Raw genomic sequence first — 18,266 nt, forward strand, 5'->3', positions numbered from 1 at the left:
AAACCCAAACGCGTCAAAGTGGCAGATGTTTAATAAATGCATTACTGGGACCACCTGTGTGAAATAAAGCCAATAGAAAACAAGCTTGCCTAATTCATTGTAACATATCCTTCATTGGGTAGAAGAGCAAGAAAAACTTCCCGGCCGTTGGCTCTCAGGACAGGAAGATATATACATATGTAAAGTGGGAGAATTTGTCAGTGTGTTTCCAGCATGATTCGGAGGGGAAATTGCTCCACTTGAGGTGCTCTCTGCAAGACTGAGTTGGTTGTCATTGCGTAGTGCTGCTGACTTGCCGCCAGTAAAGGGGGCTCAGCTGCGGCTTGTACACTGTTTGGTGAGTTACCTTCATTCATCGCCTTTTTGCAGGCGGACTTCACTTACCTGGTTGTGTTCTGTCAATCTCATCGTTATAGCTCCAGACTCACAAATCTGTGCCACATTTTAACAGCAAGAAAAGCAGTAAGAACTGCCCAGACCTTGAGACCCTTGTCACAACTAACAAAATAACCAATGTGTTACAGTTTAGATGATGCTGTTATAAGAGTGAGGTAAAACAATGAATTCGCCTATCCCAGTTGAATGAAAATATTCCATGAAGCCAAATGTAGAATTTTTAGATGCATTATAAATGTTCCCAAAGACATAATAAGGTGGACAAATATATCGGGAAAATTACACAGCATACAACACAATTCACCATGCATTTATTAAAATAGATGTATTTGATGCTTTCATAGATTTTAATATAGCAATAGTGAAAGTAGCACACATTTATTAATACACTTTATCATTGGCTAATGGAATGGCAGTTTCAATTGAATTCATTTTCAATTTTTTTAAACTAAGCTCATATGACATGGATCTTTATCCACATAACTTTTGCAACCAGAAAAAAAATTTTTTTAATAGTTGAAATGTCTTTGCCCAAATTAAGAACCTACCAGCAAACTTTTGAGCTATACTTGGTCTCTCAAGGCACCTGCCCCCCTACACAGAACACCACGGGCCGCAGCTTTGTGACCAAAGGCAAGTGGCACAGGCAGCAAGACGGCCTGCGTGGCCAAGGCGTTTGCATTTGAACTCCTCGCACAGGGTCGGACCAGCCATTGAACAGAGTCTGCCAATTCCTGAGAGGCTGGTTAAATTTTTTAATGTGCACAGCTGGGAATGAGAACCAGACTCCCAGGAACCCCAGAAAGATGCCGGGGACCTTCCAGGCCATCGGGTGGCTTCGTTTTACCATGTTTAATATGACAGAGGTTGCTCCAGCCCGTGGAGGGAAATGCCACCAGGAGTGTGACTCTGGAGGCACTGCTGTAGGGAGGACACTGAGGTGCAGCACAGCCCTGGCCTGGGCGCCTAAGAGTAACGGCAGGGAGAGCACATGCTGGGACTTGGAAAGGACGTTTGGCTGAGACTGTTTGCTGCTGTCTCCCCGTCAGGCACATGGGTCCAGCTCACTGAGAACAAAGACCGGGAGACAAGAGAGCAGCGTCTGGTGGCTGCGGTTCTCCTCTTCCGTTCACTCCACAGGGCTGGGCGTCTAAACGCAGTGGGTGGGATGGATGAGACCAGACTGACAGAGTCTGAAACCTGTCTCCATCCCTGGCAAGTTGTGCTTCACTTTCTTCATTAAAGAAAAGGGGATAATAGTTCTCATATCAAAGAATTATTATAAGAATCATATGAAGAAATGTATATACATAGGTGCTCTGAACTGAGTCTGTTTCCAAGTTAAGTGCTTTTTTGGTAGGTGTAGCCACATTTACCAAGTAAATGTTTCAAGTAAGACAAATGTTTCCAGCAGACTTGGAACCGAGTCTGTTTCCAAGTGCTTTTTTGTAAGTGTAGCTATCATCACCATTTTCGTGATCTGAACGAAGGAAAGGGGTCAGCAGAGACCACAGGGAACATCACTGTGTCCCTTTGAGCCTGGCACAGCGTAGCGGCTGTGTACTGTGGGCCTCATTGGTCTGGGAGACCCACGTGACCTCCGCACACCAGACCAAAGGCACCCTCCCCAAGGCACTTCCCACCCACTCTCTGGAAAACAATCTTAATGCGCACCAACATGCAGGATGCCTCTTCCGGAAGGGGTGCCTCCTCACCTTTCTCCTAGCCTTGACCGTGGCCCAGACCACTCTCTGATGGAAGCAACCACGGGGCATGGGGGTGGATGAGCTATTGGAATACAGAGACAGAGAGGATTACATGGAAACTCGAATGGGTCCAGGAAATGCCTGGACACGTGTACGGTAGCAATAGGAGAATACATGTCCTGAAAAGGTCCACAGCTCTTCCCACACATTCAAAAGGATTGTGAGTCCCCAAAATTTCTGGAGCTTCATGGCAGAGGTAGGAGATTAGATGACACAGGTGCGTGGAGCCTGAGGTGCTGCAGGAAACCAGGGCAGGCTCTAGACGCAGCCCGAGACTCACCCAGCCAGATCCGGGGGTGGGAGCCGTCACTGTCGGGGCTGCTGGCTCATAGAAAGTCACAAACCTGAACCAGGGACCACGAAGGGCAGGAGTTCCTGGGCCAGTTCCTGTTGGGTGGTTGGGTCCAGCTCTGTCCTTAAACACCAAGAACTCTACCAGCACACCCCGAGTCTCAGCCTGTCTCCTGCCCAGCAGGGGCTGCAGGAGCCCTTCATGCACAATCGGCCAGGACGTAGTCCCCCGAGGCTGCTCCTGCCAAGACAAGCAGGCTGGGCTGGTCTCCCTGCCCTTCACCTCCTCACCCCCTCTCCTCAACCCTGACCCCCCCTGCCCTCTCTAGGAAGGATCCAGACTTCAGGCACCATTTCTTCTCCCCGGAGGTGCTTCATCAGCCTCCCGGCCTCACATCTTACCTTCTAACAACTCATGCTCTGCACCTTGGCACTGTGTCCCTCTGCTTCTGTGCCCGCACTGCGCCCAGTACTCATGACGCAACGTCCCGCAGGCCCCAGGCCTCCTTGGGAGCGGGTCGCCTGCGGCTCTCTCCCCCAAACCACAGATGCCCAGGGGTAGACAGCCGGGACAGGCAACAGGGTCAGGGAGCAATAACCATCTCTGGCCTCCCATGGCCGCAGGGGTTCGGCTGCTCTGTCTGGTCCTTCCCCTCGTCCTCGCCTTCCCTAAGGGGTCCTGCTGCTTCAACACCCAGAGCCCTCCTTGACCCCCAGCTGAGTGAGGGCGTTCCTCCCTGTGACATCCAAGCACTGGCTTCGCGGCTGCATCTGGACCGGAGGCCCTTCCCCCACCATTCCCATGCCACGGATTTCACACCACACTGAACGCATGGCTCCTGAGAATTCGACAGGAACCCCAGACCCGGGCACTGCCTCCAGTGGAGGGGCCAGTGCTCCCAAAGACAGAGGGAAGGGACAGCCCGAGGGCCTCCCTCTGCCCACTTCCTGCGGACCGGAGTGCATCCTGGGCAGAGGTCCTGACACCTCCTCTGCCCTCCTACTCACGGGAAGCCTGCCTTTTCCGTAGGATTCTGAACAAAACTCCAGTCGAGAGGATGAAGACACCAATGGCAACCCCACTGATGACTCCAATGAGCAGGGGGCCAGGCAGGGAGGGCTCTGAAACACCAAAGTAAGCCCGTGAGCTCGGCTGGCCCACGGTGGATCCTCCCGGATGTGGCCCTCTCTGTTCCACCCACAGCCCCGCCCGTCCATACCCCAGGTGGCAGTGAGGGGCTGCTCCAGGCCTGGGTGCTCCACCTGGCAGGTGTGCCTCTGCTCCTCCCCGCGGGGCACAGACACAGCCACCCAGCCCTGGTAGGTCCCATCCCCGTTGGGCAGCACATCCACGTCTACGTCCTTGGCGTCCAGTGGCTGCTGGTCCTTCAACCACCTCATGGTGATGTTGCGGGGGTAGAAGTTCAGAGCCCGACATTGAAGAGTGGTCACTGTGGAGGCCACGTGATGAGTCACCTTCACCGAAGGAGGAACTGGGCAGGAAGGAGGAAGAATCTGGAGAGAGGATCCTTCCGCCCTCCCACGAAGACCCGAGCTAAAAGCATTCCAAGACTCCACTCTGGGGAGGGGGGGGTCACATGGGGAACAGTCACAGCCATATCCGTTTGTTGTCCTCTCCCAGGTGTCATTGGCCCACATGTTGGTGTGTCTTCTGCTCTTTGTCACTCTATCATGTTGGATCTGATAACAGCGCCCTTCTGGAGCACCGAAAAGGACTGCGGACGGCCATGATCTCCCACCCGGTGCAGCTCAAGGGAGGTTACTGCCAGAAGGGGGCGTGGCAGGGGCACTCGCACAGGCGAGCGTGGCCTGCTCTGGGAGACAACTTTAACTCCCAGCCTGCAGCTCTCCGAGTGGCTGCTTGTTTTGGCAATTTCTTGCCTTGGTATCCCTGTGACAATGGATATCTCTGACTCCTACAGGGTACTCCGCACGGAGGGTCTTGGTTCAATCGAGACCGGATGTGTCTTTGGCCACACGCACATAGAAAAAAATTAAAGCTCTGACTCGAGGCTGCATCGCAAATCTCACTTAAAAGGTGGAGACCTCAGGGCGGAAACCTCAGACGTCAGCCCCTCCCCAGAGGCACGAGGCCTTGGCCACCTGGAAACTCCAGGGGTGGGTCTGTGCCCACACCCCATATCCACTTCGTCCCTAGGATGTGGGTGCGGCGCCATACCTTGCCGGTCCAGGAGCCCTGCCCCCAGCTCCAAGAGCCGCCGCAGCTGCTCGGGGCAGTCCCTCTCCAGGAAGGCCCTGTTCTGCCTGGCCCGAATCTTGCTCACTTCCCACTCCAGCTTGGTGGCCTGGGCCTCAGGCACTGCTGCCATCCAGTTCAGCGTCTTGGGGCAGAATTCAAGGTGGTCTTCCCCATCGTAGCCATATTTCCAGAAGCCCCTGGTGCTGTTGTCCTCGAGTATCTCACAGCCCAGGATCACCTGCAGAGTGTGGGACGCTGGCAGCACCCCCAGCTTCATCACTGAAACCAAAGCAGTGGGATGCTGTCTCCACTATCTCTAGGAACTGAGAGGCCTCGGGGAGCAAACTCCTTCCCTCCTCTCTGCCCCCCTGGAACCTCTAATGCCAGCCCCCCCACCACACGTACCCTTGCTGTGGTTGAGGTTGTCCATGATGGTCCAAAAGTCAACCGTGAACATGTGGTCCCACCCCTTCAGGCTCTGACTCAGCTGCAGCCACAGCTGCCCAGCGGTCCCACCCCAGGCCCATGTGGTGCGGGGCTCTGCACGGCGACTCTCGTGATCATAGGACACGAACAGCTGGTCGTCCAAGTAGCCCAAGGCCTCAAACAGGGGCAGCCCCAGGTCGGGCACGGTGGCACCCATGAAGAGGTAGCGCAGAGAGTGTGGCCCTGGGGACGGCAACAGGCGTCAGTGGGCCCAGCGGGCCTGGGAGACGCTGACCCCTTTCTCCTGAATCCGCTCCTACCCCACCCCTGCTCGTCTGGGCCCAGCCTGAGCAGTGACTGAGTGTCTTCCCTCCCTGTGACTGTCTGGTCCCTCCCTCTGCCCAGTGTGGCTGCCACCCTGGGCTGCCCAGCACTCAACCAATTAGCACAGGCTACCCTAGGGCCAATGGCTCTGGAAAGCCCCACAGTGTCCCCGGCTGTGGCACCGAGCTCAGCACTGAGCTCAGGAGTCAGTGCTCAGGGCTCATCAGACCTAGGTCCAGAGGGATTTGCAGTTGGGTTTCAGTGCTTCCGTCTCTAACCCTTTCCTGGGCCCACGGGGCTGTTACAGTCTGTGAGATGCGCTGATAGAGAGTTGCTTCCAAAGCAGATTGATGGAGCCCCGTAAACCAAAAGGACAAGGCCTCTCCTCCTAAGAGTCTGCCCACATCCTCCCTCAGGTGCAGAGGGCGGGAGTTCGGGCTGGGTCCCAGTGCCTGGACAGGGCTGGCAGGGGGCCGGGCTCCATGCAGGCTGCTGAGTGGCCACATGACAACCCTGGGATCTCACCTCTGCCCTGAACTCTCAGTTCTTCCGCCCATGGGATGGCTGATTGGAACCGCACACTGAAGTCCAAAGCCACTGATTTCCCCAAACTGCTCTTTCTTCTGCCTTCACCATCTCAGAAACGGCAGCGCCTGTCTCACCCTGTAGCTCAGGCCAATAGAGTCACCTTTGACTCTTCTCTTAGTTCACACCACACACAGATCCCTCAGGACTTCCTTCCACTTGTATCTGATAGAGGAGGCGGTTGCACAGGCCCAAGCAGAACAGGAATGACAGGCCAGTTACTGACGGTCCCCCAGGCAGAAATTCCTGGGTGCCTAGCAACAGGGCAAAACTAGAGAAAACAACTATTATAGGCTAGGACCTCACCCCCAGGGTGATCCTTCCCCCCTAGCATGTCCCGGGGCATGCAGTGCAGACCCCCTTAGAGGAGGAAGGAGGGGGTGGAGCACAGCTTCGCAGGAGTCCCCGTGCGAGCCCTTGCAGGACCACTCCCATAAGCGTTGCGCCCTCAGGACAATGGGGTTCTGATGAGCATCAAATAATCAGAGGAACAGGGCCTCGAGTTTCCTGAGGTTGGGCCAAACTGGAGGTGCATCTAGGCCTCAGCTGGGGGTCAGCGCCAGGCCCAGAAAAGCAGCAAAAGCAGGCAAAGCGATGCCATGGCTGAGGACAGGACCAGCTGTGATGACTAATGACCCTCCACTCCAGTGCCAATTAATGAGTAGAGACAAGGACCTTGATGAATATTCTCTTGAGATTCTCCCCTGAGACCTCCCCTAAAATTCCCACCTTCAGGAAACAGGTAAGAACTCTCAAGATGAAGGACCCAGTGCAGCACTCTCGCTCTCTCTCTCTCTCCCCCCACCCACCCCGTGCCTTTCTGCCCCCCTTCCTCCCTCAGGTGCTTTCTCCTAAATTCCTAGGGCCCTTCTTTTTCTTGTTGAACTTGTTTCCTGGGTCTGTGCAGCCCAGCTGGCTCACTTCTACCTCTGCTACTTTCTAAATTACGTTCTTGGCTCTGAATCCTTTCTTAGCCAAACTCAGGAACTGAAGTTTAACATTCGCCTCCAGCATATCCAAAAACACAACTGATTCCCACCACGGGCCCAGCCCGCCATCTCTTGCCCTGCCTGGTGCACAGCTTCCTGGCTTTGATCCTTGGCCCTCTCACCCTGCCTCCCCAGCAGCACAATCTGGTTAAAGCTGGGTGGGATCCTGCCGCACCTGGGCTAGAAGGCCCTGGGGGACTTGCCTGTGGGCCTAGGGCTGAGCGAGTTGCCACTCTCGTCCTCGCCCTGCACTCCCACTGCACCCAGTCCTGGCTTTCTCCAGCCCTGTGATTCTTAGCTGGGCAGGGGGACAATGGGCAAGGTCTGGAGACACTTGTCGTCACAAGAAGGGTGCTGTACACAGGACAGTCCCCACACCACAAAATGTCAGCAGTGCCCGGTTGCAAACCCTGCTTGAACCCCCCTTGCAGGCCCACTGGGCGGACCTGGGAGGCGCTGATCCCAGTCAGCGTGACCATACTGACCTCTGCTAAGGGCCAGCCTTAGAGAAGCCTGTCCTGACCTCTGGGCTTCACCTGTGTCCCCCGTGAGCACTTACCTGAGCTCCTACATCCTTTCGTTTGTTTGCTTATTGTCACCCCCACCCCCACCAGAATGCCTGGTATCAGAGAGCAAGGAAGGGGCTCCCCACTGCCCCCTGGGTCCGGCAGAGCCAAACGGCGGGTTGCCCTCAGCTGTGCGCAATAAATCCTTGGTTCCCATCAGACTCCGTGACTGAACCTCTCCTGCAGTGTGACATTTAACACCTGCAGCTGCGACAACGTGGGGAACCAGGCTCTGCTTCAGAAGCCCTGGGTAGAGCTGCACAAAATCACCAGTGAGCAAGCCGTGCCTCCTTGTCATCTGTCCAAGTGCACGCAGTCTCCCTGTCCTTTGGGGCTGTGCCAGCTCGGAGCCCTGAGACTGAGCCCAAGGGCAGAGGCACTGTCTGCTGTGACTGGGCACAGATGGAGTACTTAGCATCAGAAAGCCTGGTTTACTAAATTCTCTGTAACCTGGGGAAAATCATTTAACCCGAAGGCCCGTAAAATCTACAAATGGATAGACGGAACCTCCCAAATGCGAGGTGGAGTCAGCAGCTCTGAAGAGAAGGTTCAGAAACTGAGATCATTAGTTCAGCGGTAACAGTCCTGTGTTTGCCGTCCTAGTAAAGGCCCCGTGATGAGGCAGCGCTGTTCACACTGTGATTCGGTAACCACCGCTGAAAACCACAACTGGGCTTTCCGTTCCAAAATCACGTTTCCAGTCAGGACAGTCACCAAGATCCCTTCAGGAGCCGCCAACCCGGGTCTCCCTGGAGGTGGAACTCGGAACCCACCGTCCTCCCGCGCAACACCCATCCCGTGCCCCTCCACCGCACAGCCCTTGCAAGGCATGGCGCCCCCAGTCCGGGCGGCGTCCAGTGCTGACAGGCCGAGGGGCGCTCTAGCCCCGGTGGCACTCGGTGGGGACTTCCGAGGAGGTGCGCGGAAGGTGACGGAGAGACAGGAAACCCGTGATCCAAATCTAGAGAGCCGCTAACCACGATCGGCCTCCAGGAGAAACGCAAAGACCAACCCCTGGAAGCGTCAGGTTGTGGGGGAGCAGTGACTCCGAGAGCCGCTCCTCAGAGCGGGGACAGCGAGTGGGGACCAGGCCCTGGGCGGGCAGCCACGTAACGCACCTGCGCCCCACAGCCGGGCTTTCCCAGGAAGAAGGTTGGGGAGGGGGCTGCGCGAAGCTGGAGCCTCCCCCCAAGCCCGGCGGCCCCCGCGGGCGGATGACAGCCGGTTTCGCGTCCCCCGACCCCTGCGTCCCCGCCCGTACTCACGAGCTGGGCCCTGCGCCGCCGCAGTCCGCACCCCGAGGGCCCCGAGAGCCCCGAGCAACAGGAGCAGCGCGCGCCCGGCTCGAGGGCCCATCCCGGGCGGCCGCGGGGCTCGGGTGGCCGGATTGAAACTTCCTGACCTGCGCGATCCTTTTCCGGCCGCTGGTGGGACCCAGTGTGTCTCCTGCACGCGGACCGTCCTTCCTGCCGCCGAGCCCCGAGTGCGAAACACCCAGGGACCAGGCTGCGCCATGGGCTTCACACACCTAGGGGACTGACCCAGGAAAGGACGTTTAATGACCTTCGGATCTAGATATTTAAATACTGAATAATTTAAAAATTCAGTTACACATTGTCAAAACTTTTAAGTTCCATATGGCTATCTTGTTGTCGGAGTCAGAATACTTTGATTTCATTATTTGATTAAAACTAATTGAATCATGATGTTGCCCAACTCAAGGGGTTTGCTACTTCGGGATGTTCTATTTACAACCCGAACGCGGTTGTCAGGAGGTAGCTTTGTTTACTTGCCTCAATAAGGAAGAGAAGGGTTCATATTCAATGCCCTGCCTCCCAAAAGGCAGGCTCAGCCATGGCTTATATGCACTATTTGGATGATTACACGTTGATTTCTTAGCAGTTGCCTTTACTTACCTGGCTGGGTTGCAGTCAAGCAAATTCCTTACAGCTGTGTCTGCAAAACACTGTGCTCCCTCGAAAGACTTAGTAAGGATAGTGTTTAGCAAGAAGCCCCAGATACTGAGGTTCTTGTCTTGTCTAGCCATAAGACTAACCAGTTAGGGCCTATGGAAACATCTTTCACAATTCCCGTAGTTATTTAAATTTTACAGACTTAACAGCAAACAAGTCACCTGGAGAAACGTTAAACTTCTCGGTGCCCTGCTCTTGCCTTCAGACACTGATTTAATCGGCGGGGGTGCCACCTGGGCGTCGGAATTTCAAAGGCCCTCCCCCCCAAACACACAAGACCGAGTTTGGGAAATGCTGCCTTAGACGTTTCCAACCATAGTAACAAATGCAACGCATGTGATTTTCTTAAAACTTTTAAAGACCTGATATATCCAGTAAGCAATGCCTTCTGCATGTATGCAAATTCTGGCCAAGGGAAAAAATCAAACTTGGAAACCAGGTTCTCTTAACTGTAAAGGGACAGGAAGCAGGATTGGGCATATGTCAAATACTGGTGATGAGCACAGGGGGGCTGATTGTATCTTCCTTTTTTCCCATCTCGGTAACAGCTTTGTCATTGAGATATAATCTACATACCATACCACTCCTCCATTTAAAGCGTAAAATTCAGTGGGTTCGAGTATATTCACAAATGTGCGTAACCGTCTCCGCAATCAACTTTGGGGTTTTTATTTTCTCCACAGAGAAGCCTGAACATTTAGCCATCAAGTTTGCCTCCTCCTCCTCCACCCCCAGCCAATCACAGATCTACTTCCCGTCTCTCTAGACTTGCGGATTCTGTACATTTCATATACACTTGACCCTGGAACAACACTCATCTGAGCTGCCCAGGTCAATTTATATGCGGATTTTTTTTTTCAATTGAATGCAGTTCAATTGACATGCACAGTTCAAACCCACGTTGTTGGTTGGGGAAGGATGGCGGAATTTTTATTATTTAATTTATTATATATTTTAAGAGGGAAAGAGGTGACCTTGAGGAGGAACAAGGAACAGTCGCCTGGTGAATGACGGCACCTATGGGGATGCAGGGATGTGAGAAGCGGGCCCGGGTCTGGGCAGGTCCTCCAGAAGGGCCTGGCTCCATGGGCACCAGAAAGGGTCTGCAGACATTGCAGTTCATGTCACTGCAGACGAGAATTTTCCCAGCGAAGTTCAGTGGGAGCTTGACGGTTGTTGCAGGCATGAGCTCTTGCAGTCTCACAGGTGCTAGTGCTGGGTGCCTAGCAACCACGAGCTTGCACACAGGGGTGGGGCGGGGCAGTGGAAAACTGAAGGAACGCTGGGAGTTGCATTTCTTAAAGCCAGGATTGTGGTCCCTTGACCAGGAGCATCAGAGTCGCTGGGTACCTGGCAAACTCAAATTCCCAGGCAGATCCCACACCTGCTGAAATGCAAGAGTAGGAGCGGGGCCTACTCCTGTTTTAAGAACCACATTCCCCCCACCCCCACCAGCTCTGATGCACAGTTAAGTCTGGGGACCCCTGGGGAAGGTTTCTTGTCTGATCTGGGGGTGGGGGAGAAGGCAGGTTGTGCAGATTCCACCCCTGCCCACCCTTGTCTGTCAGGGTGTCATTTCTTTGGCTCGGCAGGGGTCTTATCTTTGCAGCTGCTGCTCAGTCACATCTCAGCAACACTTCCGGCAACTGTAGAATAATGTATCACTTTCCTGTTTGCCAAAGGACCATCTGCATACTGCTGGTTGGAGCAGTTGACCTGTAAACTCCATCCATGTTTATGAGGCGGAAATTGAAACCATATAAGCTAAAAGAGGCCAATAAAAACCATCTGCAATCTCACTTTAAAGAGATAAAACCCTGTCTACATAGTAATGTTTCCTATTAGTTGTTTTTCACAGATAGTGCTCTGGCTGGGAGATTATATAAGTGCTTACTCGGTGTTTAGGTGTGGAGTGAATAAAGAAATGAATGAGTGAGTGAATGATCATTGTGAAGATTCAGTTGTGAAGCCAACTGCAACAACCCCCCTTGAGGCCCTCCTGGCCCCCGTGTCCCCAGAGCACCTGGGTCATGTGAGCGTCAGGGAAGCTCTGTCGTATGGGTAACCAACAGGAGCAGTGGGTGAAGGGAAAAGGTTCCCAAGTGTCCGGTCCTCTTGACAAGTCCAATGCCCGGTGCAAATGTTACCTGAGTCCGAAGTTGTGCTTGCTCTGCTCCTGGCCTTTCCCTGCACCCTGGCCTCGCCCCCGCCTCCCTGAACCTCCACCTGCCCAACTGTTAAATGAGGCCAATGGTTTCCAATCAGCAAAAGATATTTTATGGGAGTGACCTCTTAACCACTGACTGCTCACAGAGACAGACATGAGAAGCAAATGATTACAGACTGCAGGATCCAGGGGTGGCCAACCTTTTGGCATCTCTAGGCCACTCTGGAAGAAGAAGAGTTGTCTTGGGCCACACGTTAAATACATTGCAACATGTAATCACAAAAAAATCTCATAATGTTTTAAGTAAATACACGATTTTGTGTTGGGCCGCATTCACAGCCATCCTGGGGTGCATGTGGCCCGGGGGCCGCGGGTTGGCCAGCCCTGCGTGCAGTAACACACTTTGGGGCAGATGCCCTCCGACCCACACACCGCCGTGTGAGCATCCAGTTCTACAGGCAGAGTGAGAGGCCAGAACAATGGCTACTTCGGAAATTGTTACCCTTCAGCTCTCTCAGCCTGAGGAACCTTAAGGGGGAAATGTCAATGTTTATTATCTTCCCGTGAAAAGTGTGCATACGCACTTCTCCTTGTGACGAGAAAAGCAACAGAGTCTATTCTCACATTCACTTCTGTGCAACTTGAGTTTTTGGAAACTGCCGTATGGAATCTCATTTCTGGTGAGTAAGTACATGTTCGTGCTATAAAGGCATAGGAATCATAACCTGCAAGGCAAAGTTATATCGCAGAGCCACCCTAAGTCTCAAATTTCTCATTTAGAAATAGGTGATAATACCAGCTATTTTATACGATGATATTTAGAATTAAATTAAAAAATCAGAAATTGATACATGAAGGCGTCTGCACTGTGCTTGACATGCAATCAAAGCTGGCCATGTTTATCATCACTAATATAATAATAACGACAGTATCAGTGACATGGCTAATAGGAGGCTATAGCATCTTACCCGTTGCCTATGTCAGGGTTACCTCACTATTAAAATAATAATAATATAAAGATAAAACTTGAACAATCTTTCTCCGTCTCCAGGTGTCTAATGCTTAATGGCTACTCACAGGTAAGATACACTGAGGTGGCTTCTCCATGAGACGCTTCCACTCCCATTTCCTCCTCTGGACTCATTTCTACTCGGTACTGGCAGACGCCGTGCGTTCCAGCCTGTTCCCTTCCCAGGGTTCCTCCCTTCATCCTAAGCGGCAGGCAATTCAGGGTTGTTATCTGTATAGCTCCAGCTTCATAATTGTTTTGGCGGAGTCCATGAAGCATCCAAGGTGAGCTTCTTGTCCAACTAACTATTTATTTATCTTTATGGAGAGCAGACTATTTTTCCCAAAGGCCCTGGGAGCCAGCCTCTGTCTGACTACTCTGCGCCCTGATTCCAGTATCACAGCTTCGTCAGTTGTAATAGTAATTTCTTTCTCTCAAAATCTGTATAGAAACGAGCTTTGAAATCTCCTGAGTAATACAAGGTCAACCCAAAGTTAATGATTGATGGCTTAGCCGGCCCCCTGCGCCTCAGCGGCGCTGCCCAGGGCAGTTTTAATTTGCTCGCCATCTAGTGGCCATGAGAGCAAACAGCATCCTTCACTGGAAACGCCTTCAGGTGGGCTAGCGTGAGGCGGAAGCGGATACATTAAATTAGAGCCGCAATTCAGCTAGCCTTGGAAAGTTTAAAGGTTCTTTATTCAATTCTTTAAAAAATTAAGTTCTTCACCTAAATTCTCTTTACAATTACTAGTTAGCACCTGGGTGGTTTTAATTTAATTAGTTAAACGATTTCTGTTTTGCACGTTCACGACCGCAATGGGTGGGTGGTGGGGGCCAGGGCTCCCTGCTTGGCCTTTTCTACAACCCACACTTGAGTGAGGCCACGTTTGGGGGTTTTGTGTGTGCATCGCAATCAGGATGCTGGGCTGACCTGAGGCACATTGCAAAGTCACACACCCTTTAAATAGTTTAATCCTTATTGGTACGTAGTGTTTATTTTTATTTGTTAGTACGTAGTGTTTAACGGATTTATTATTACTATCATTATCATCACAACTGATATACCTTAGCCAGGAATCTCCTAATTTTGTCGCTGTTAGGCAAGAGCCAGTCCCAGCGTTCCTAGTTTTGCACAAATAGTTTTATTCTGGCGTCAGCCTTCCTTCCACGGTGGCCATTTCGCGGTACAAATGAAAAGAAGTCATTTCGTATTTTAAAAGATCGTTTGCAAGACTATGTCTATGACGGGACCCTACTTTTCCACAGAACTTCTTTTAAGTCCCCTGGCCTCCCAACCCCACCAGGAGGGCAGAGCTTGTCCTGCTTACTCTCCCATTCCTTGAACCCAGCACGGCTCTGATTAAGTCTTTGTGGAACAAATGAGTGAACATCAGCCTGATTTCTCTACACCACTTAGACCAGAAGAACATTTAATTTGTTCCTCTTATGTTGCTCATCTATGGATTTACTGCGGTCTCAGGGCTTCCAGTGGCCTCAGGGTCATCGTCTGGCCAGTGGGGATAATGATTTCTGTTCACCCAAAGAGATAAAATAATTTTAAAGACCTGTTCAGGGAATAACAAGAAATTACTAATTACAGGAAGGCTAAGAAATTGGAAGTTTCTAAAATACGCGTTGGTTGGTTTGGAGCGCCATCTAGTGTCCATCTGGACAAACAGCACTATGTAAATACCTTTTTACTTCCATTTCGACGGTCGAGCTCTCAGAACTATATTGTCATTAATTCGCATAAAAACTTGTGATCCAGGTCCTATTGTTGACACTTTATAGATGAGAAAAATGAGACACAGAGTAATTCCTCAACCTGTCCCACGGGATATAGCTGGCAAATGAAAGCGGAATTTTAATCCCGGCATTCCAGCTCCTTGGCCAGTTCTTTCCACCCTCTCTCTAGGCCGCCTTTGTATCTTTCCTGGGTTGTTTTACAAAATTAAGAGGAAATTATAAGTCCTACACTATTAACTATAAAAAGTATAAGAAATCTTTTATCCATTGAAGCACAACCACAAATTTTCAGTAAACAAACAGAATAAGAATGGGTCCCCATCAGGAGCTTGGTAGTAAAAGGGCAGGGGATGGAGTGCCTTGTCCCCCTTAAATACTGACAGTGAAAGCGTGTACACACCTGGGACGCAGGAGGCTGGGCCTGCATGACCCTGCAAAGGTCACCATGGAGTTTACCACAGAGGACAGAGCAAGTGGGGAGCTCCAAGCACAGCGATGTGGGGTAGATTCTGAGTGACAGGGACAGTCGTGCATTCTGTGCTCACCTACCACACCCAACACACACACACACACCCATTCCTGACCAGCTGGCTTCATCTCTTCTTGTGGAACTTGCTTGGGATGGTCCCTAGGTCCCGTGACTTTTCGGAGATGGCCAGGGGAAGTGCACATCACTGGAGAGAGTGAACGAGCTTCTTGGACTTGGACTTGGTCTACTGTCACCCAGCCCTGCAAAGTCAGGAGAATACCACCTTTCTCAGGGTTGGGACCCAAAACAGGAGGGGTCCATGGACCAGGAATCTAATGGGAATAAACTTCAAGCAGAACTCTGTGGGGTCAGCCCATTCCCTGGAACAAGCCTGAGATCCTGCGGGACATCTATCAGGTCTCTGGTCGCTTTTGAGTTGACGGTGAAAAAGTTTTGTCTCTTCCAGTGTTTAGAACAGGCTCCAAAGAGTCTAACTCTGGAGCACTTAGGACCAACTGAGTGTCAAACTACAGTTTTCAAGAAGTTCAAACATGACTCTCGTGCAAAAACTTGCCCGTGGCCAGCGTTTGCGTGGGTACAGGGTGGTTATGTCCTCAGCGAGGGAGTCAGCAGGAGGACCACGTTAGGTCCAAGCAGGACACAGGAGAATGGAGTATGTATTCGGTCACATGAAGAAAGAATGCGAGAAGCCTGGAAAATTAGATACAAAGTTGCTTCCTGTCCAATTAGCCAATCGGATGATAACTTGCAGGGTTATCTTTTCTACTGGAAAGAATTCATTTGCATCTCTACTGGACAAAACCCTTATTAACATGTCAATGTTCTACAAGTGAAAGTCCAATTTTTACATCTTCTGGGCCTAATTTGAAGCCTTACCATGTGAAAAAAACAGAATACAAACTATCTTATTTTTTTAAGATATTGGTTACAAGTTCAACTGATAATAGTTTTGATGTATATATTAAGTGACACAAAATATACTATTAAAATGAATTTTACCTATTTCTTTTTACTTTTTTCAATGCGATGCTAGAAAATTTAAAATTATTTCTGTGATTTGCATTCTGTTTTATTGTACAGCATTGTCTTTGAGCATCAGATAAGCCAAAAGTGAACTCAGACAACTTTCTAATACTGCTTGGAAGGATATGGAGAAATGCTTTTGCCTTGATTTTAAGTTCAATCAGCAGGAGACACAGTTTTCAAATGGTGAACGGATGTTACTCAATGAAACCACGCGATTATACTTGGTCTAAAGCGAGAGGCCTCGGTTTCTACCGGCCGCTGACCTGACATGCGTAAACCCTCTTGTAACCTAACATGAAGCGTTCACTGCTTTGGGGTGTCTGAGCCAAAGGTGCACAAGTCCTGTTGGAAGAAAAAGGTTTTATTTTTAATTGTGGCAAGTGAAGGAGGACCAGGAATAATCTCCAAAGTTGGTTTAGCCATGGCTCATAGACACTATTTGGTCAAATATGTTAGCGTTCGTCGCTAGATATTAATAAAGGAAGGGGGAAAAGAGGACGAGGCATCAAGCTGATAAGCTGGGAGGCTGAACCCAGTATGGGGCCTGCTTCACAAGGCTGTTACAGCTTCACACAGTCCCCACGGCACCCCTGGTCCTTGGCACCCAATCCCCTGAAGCAGGCAGGAAGGATCTTCACCAGAGAGGAATAAGAACAGCAGGAGAAAGTCCTCTGCTGGGCACATGCCCAGTGGAAGCCTCCACAGGCAGCAATTCATATTGATTTCTTCTTTGCAGTTGGCTACACTTATCCAGGGTTTGGTTAAATGCACTTGACTTCTGTGCAGTGGGCTATACTTGGTCAAGTTCATCAGGTTGCAGCTGTGTCTGCAAAATACTGTTGTACGAGTTAACATTTAGAAAGAACAGCATTTAGTACGAACCACCCGTACCCTGCGACCCTTGGCCTCCCACTCTTGACCACCACAATCTAGGTCTAGCACCTATAATACCTATTTCCATGTAGACACGTTTGTTAAACAGGAATTTCCAGTGCGTTGTAATACTTCCTTTGTGCTACATAAAAAATGGCTATATTAAATATCTAAGCAGAACATTTTCGAGCTTTTTCTTTCAAGAATAAGTTGCAAATGCTTTGAGCCGAGGGGCAATGTGTGAAGTAACAAAACTTAAAGTGGTAAATCAGTCTACAGTGGAACACATCAGGTCAGCTTTAGGAGGGATGAAAAGACATTAAGTCACCAATAAAAAATGGTAGAATTTATACGTTCCAGTACTTTTCCTGTATTTGTTTTCAACTTTGCCATCCATTTTTACTTTTGTTTCAAATCTGCAGTTCATCTGATAAGTCAGAGTGTCTCTCATTACAGACAGCTTTATTTCCATCTTAGAGTTCCCACTTTGAGGGTGTCCTTGTATATCACGACACATGTTACATATTATTACTGGACGAAATCTGGAATTTTCACGTACCAAAATTCATCTCTTAACTACAGCATGCAAAAATAAAATAAGAACATGTTTTCCCTGAAAACAGATCACCTACTTGTCCCTCTGCCAAGTCTATTGGGGGTACTTTGTAGGCTTAGTAGGTCTTTTTTCTTTCTTTATTATCCCCATTCTTCGGGGCCAGACCCCCTGCTTGCACAACCCAGAGAGGAACCTGAGAGCTTTTTAAAAACAGCCCAAATTCTCGCCTTTGGAAAATGAAGTGTGCCCCGCCCCCATCTATGAAAAGAAGAATTGATAAAGAGTTTCAATGTCTTCAAATCAGAGATTTAAGTCTCTCACCTGTCACCACCCAGGATCCCTCCGGAACTTAAGAGCCCCCTCCTATGTCTCCCTAACTGCTTTGGGCTGGTCCAGAACCTTGTCCCAGTCCCCCGTTCCTGTGGGTCTGCACGCAGAATTCACAGAGGACCTGTGTTACTTCCCTTGCGAAGAAACAGAATTACCGTGAAAATTTAAGTGGAAAGCACTTGGTTTTTGTCTCCCAAAGAAGGTAACTATGTGCCCAACCACCCCTGAGAAAAAGAACTTTCGGGGGCAAAGGAGCGAACAGGTAATTTAGAAGAAAAACAGAAAGTGGTCTCCGACTGCCCTGGACTTCCCTCGCAGTTGGGGGATTTGGGGACGCCTGGACGCGGTGTCCTTGCAGTTACGGGGAAAATTCTTGCAGAGCACGAATCCTGAGTCTTCTCGGATTCTTCCCCGACCAAAACTGCGTGATTTGGTACAGGGCATTTTAATATTTCCCCCCTTTTGTGAAGTGGAACAAACACAACTTGGGCGCACCGCGGCGGCTCGGAGCCTGCCAGCCAGGAGGGCGGCG

General features: G+C 50.7%; 2 protein-coding genes across 7 annotated transcripts in view; both read right to left on the reverse strand.

The window, feature by feature from the left end:
• Window positions 1-13,190, reverse strand: HFE (homeostatic iron regulator). Of its 4 annotated transcripts, none has more exons than XM_053915706.1 (7): window positions 12,782-13,190; window positions 8,830-9,100; window positions 5,080-5,343; window positions 4,654-4,953; window positions 3,674-3,904; window positions 3,462-3,575; window positions 2,515-2,694 (listed from the first exon to the last, which is right to left on the reverse strand). In XM_053915706.1, exons 1-7 carry the CDS (start codon window positions 12,809-12,811, stop codon window positions 2,654-2,656), a joined length of 1,251 nt encoding a protein of 416 aa, XP_053771681.1. In that variant the 5' UTR covers window positions 12,812-13,190; the 3' UTR covers window positions 2,515-2,653. The 4 variants fall into 4 exon arrangements, with proteins under 4 accessions (XP_045059696.2, XP_053771678.1, XP_053771681.1 ...); XM_053915705.1 differs by having other exon boundaries at window positions 3,674-3,946; XM_045203761.3 differs by lacking the exons at window positions 8,830-9,100; window positions 12,782-13,190 and adding an exon at window positions 8,683-8,781 and having other exon boundaries at window positions 1-2,694; window positions 3,717-3,946.
• LOC112313672 (histone H4) overlaps window positions 9,013-18,266 on the reverse strand; it is a 26,996-nt gene continuing 17,742 nt past the window's right edge. The window contains exon 3 of one of the 3 annotated variants that reach the window (XM_053915709.2): window positions 9,013-9,100. The gene's annotated coding sequence lies outside the window, so the exon portion shown is untranslated. Of the gene's footprint in view, window positions 9,101-15,030; window positions 15,189-16,342; window positions 16,812-18,266 lie in introns of those variants that run through there. The other 2 variants (XM_071219915.1, XM_071219917.1) reach the window with 2 other exon arrangements.

The sequence above is a fragment of the Desmodus rotundus genome, chromosome 12, assembly GCF_022682495.2.
Source record: "Desmodus rotundus isolate HL8 chromosome 12, HLdesRot8A.1, whole genome shotgun sequence".
NCBI classification, from domain to species: Eukaryota; Metazoa; Chordata; class Mammalia; order Chiroptera; family Phyllostomidae; genus Desmodus; species Desmodus rotundus.